Source organism: Rhagoletis pomonella, unplaced genomic scaffold (genome assembly GCF_013731165.1).
Source record: "Rhagoletis pomonella isolate Grant_MI unplaced genomic scaffold, Rhpom_1.0 Rhpom_scaffold_00008, whole genome shotgun sequence".
NCBI classification, from domain to species: domain Eukaryota; kingdom Metazoa; phylum Arthropoda; class Insecta; order Diptera; family Tephritidae; genus Rhagoletis; species Rhagoletis pomonella.
This window is the reverse complement of record NW_023458562.1, coordinates 4,096,188-4,097,633: the sequence shown is the minus strand read 5'-3', so window position 1 is coordinate 4,097,633 and position 1,446 is coordinate 4,096,188. Positions and strand designations below refer to the sequence as shown.

Sequence of the window (1,446 nt, the reverse complement as noted above, 5' to 3'; positions counted from 1 at the left end):
GTGTGCACTGGTCAACGAGGCGACTGCGCCGGTATTCAGAACATCCTCAAGTTCCAGAAAAGACCAAAATCAAGGGCGCAGCGTCGGCAGCGTGAAAGTGCCACTACCTCAAAAGTCTTTGGAACGCTTATTAAGCCAGCAAATATAACGGCACACCGAGTAACGGTTCTCGGTGTCACCTACGACCTCTGGAAAAATGAGCGTGAACGGGAGCGAAAATAACTCCGCAGAGTCTGCTAAAAACGACAGCAACGCTGACGACACCGAAAGCGCCAACAACGTGGACAGCGACAAACCGCAAACCAATGCGGTTTTCGGGAAACTACCGTTTCCCAAGCTCAACTCGAGATACAACATCGAGTCGTGGTTTATTAAGGTGGACGCATGGTTCGAGCTACATGGGTTTGGCGTACGTAAGGAGAAAGATAAGTACACCGCTATGATAGCACATGCGGACGACCACATTCTGGACCAGGTTTTCGAACTAGTGCGCTGTCCACCTACAACGGCCCCGTATGCCACGCTAAAAAAGCCATAATCGATAAATTCAGCGATTCAGCTATGGCTCGACTCGATAAACTAACTGGCATACTAACTAACTAGCATACAGCTTGGTGACAGTAAGCCAAGCCACTTGCTCAGCTAAATGCAAAGGACGAATGCTACGAAAGACGAGTCCGTTATCCAGCAATACTGGCTTAAGCAACTACCGGAAGCCGCACGCGCCGTCATCGCCGGTATGCTCCAGGCGCAACCAAGCACGCCATTGCATCAACTCGCCATTATCGCTGACGCGGTACTCGACGCACTAAGCCGCGATACGAACCTAACATCTCCGGCTAAAGGAGCTGGGGTCAACGCGATTGAAATGCCAGCAAACCGGGTGGCCTCTCTAGAAAAGCGGATCGAGAAACAAGATGCCATCCTCGACAATATTAACAGTAAGTTGAACCAACTGACTCTCCGCCATCGCAGCCAACAACGCGAACGTTCACGCAGCAACGCGAGACGCTCTAACACACCCCGTGGTACTACAAAGGCGGACCAATATCCGACTTGTTGGTATCATCGCGAATACGGAACGCAAGCTCGTAAGTGCCGCAGCCCTTGCGACTTCCCGACGAAACCCAAAAAACTGAGCACTGCCGTACAGCCTAGGCTCGAAGGTTACGGCAGAATAGAATCATCGGGCAATCAGTCACAATGCGAATTAGAGGTAAAGTTTTCAGAATTCACAAAATCTTAACGTTTTTTCATCCCAGATAGAGGGCACAATAGACCTAAGGTCGCAGTGCACAGCCTCTAACATTCTATCTATCTATCTATCCCAGATAGAAAGTCGGGCGAACTGTTTTTGATCGACACTGGTGCGGAAGTATCAGTTATTCCCCCAACGCGGGCATGTCGGTTGTCGAATTTCAAAGGCAGCCCGCTGTTCGCAGCTAA

At 50.3% G+C, this 1,446-nt stretch overlaps 1 protein-coding gene across 1 annotated transcript; it reads left to right on the top strand.

The window, feature by feature from the left end:
• The first annotated feature begins 646 nt into the window (after positions 1-646).
• Positions 647-1,246, top strand: LOC118745048. Its single transcript, XM_036478583.1, has one exon. It carries the CDS (start codon positions 647-649, stop codon positions 1,244-1,246), a length of 600 nt encoding a protein of 199 aa, XP_036334476.1.
• Positions 1,247-1,446: the final 200 nt, after the last annotated feature.

Excerpts from the sequence above, each read along its gene's own strand:
- LOC118745048 (XM_036478583.1), top strand. The coding sequence starts at position 647 with ATGCAAAGGACGAATGCTACGAAAGACGAGTCCGTTATCCAGCAATAC.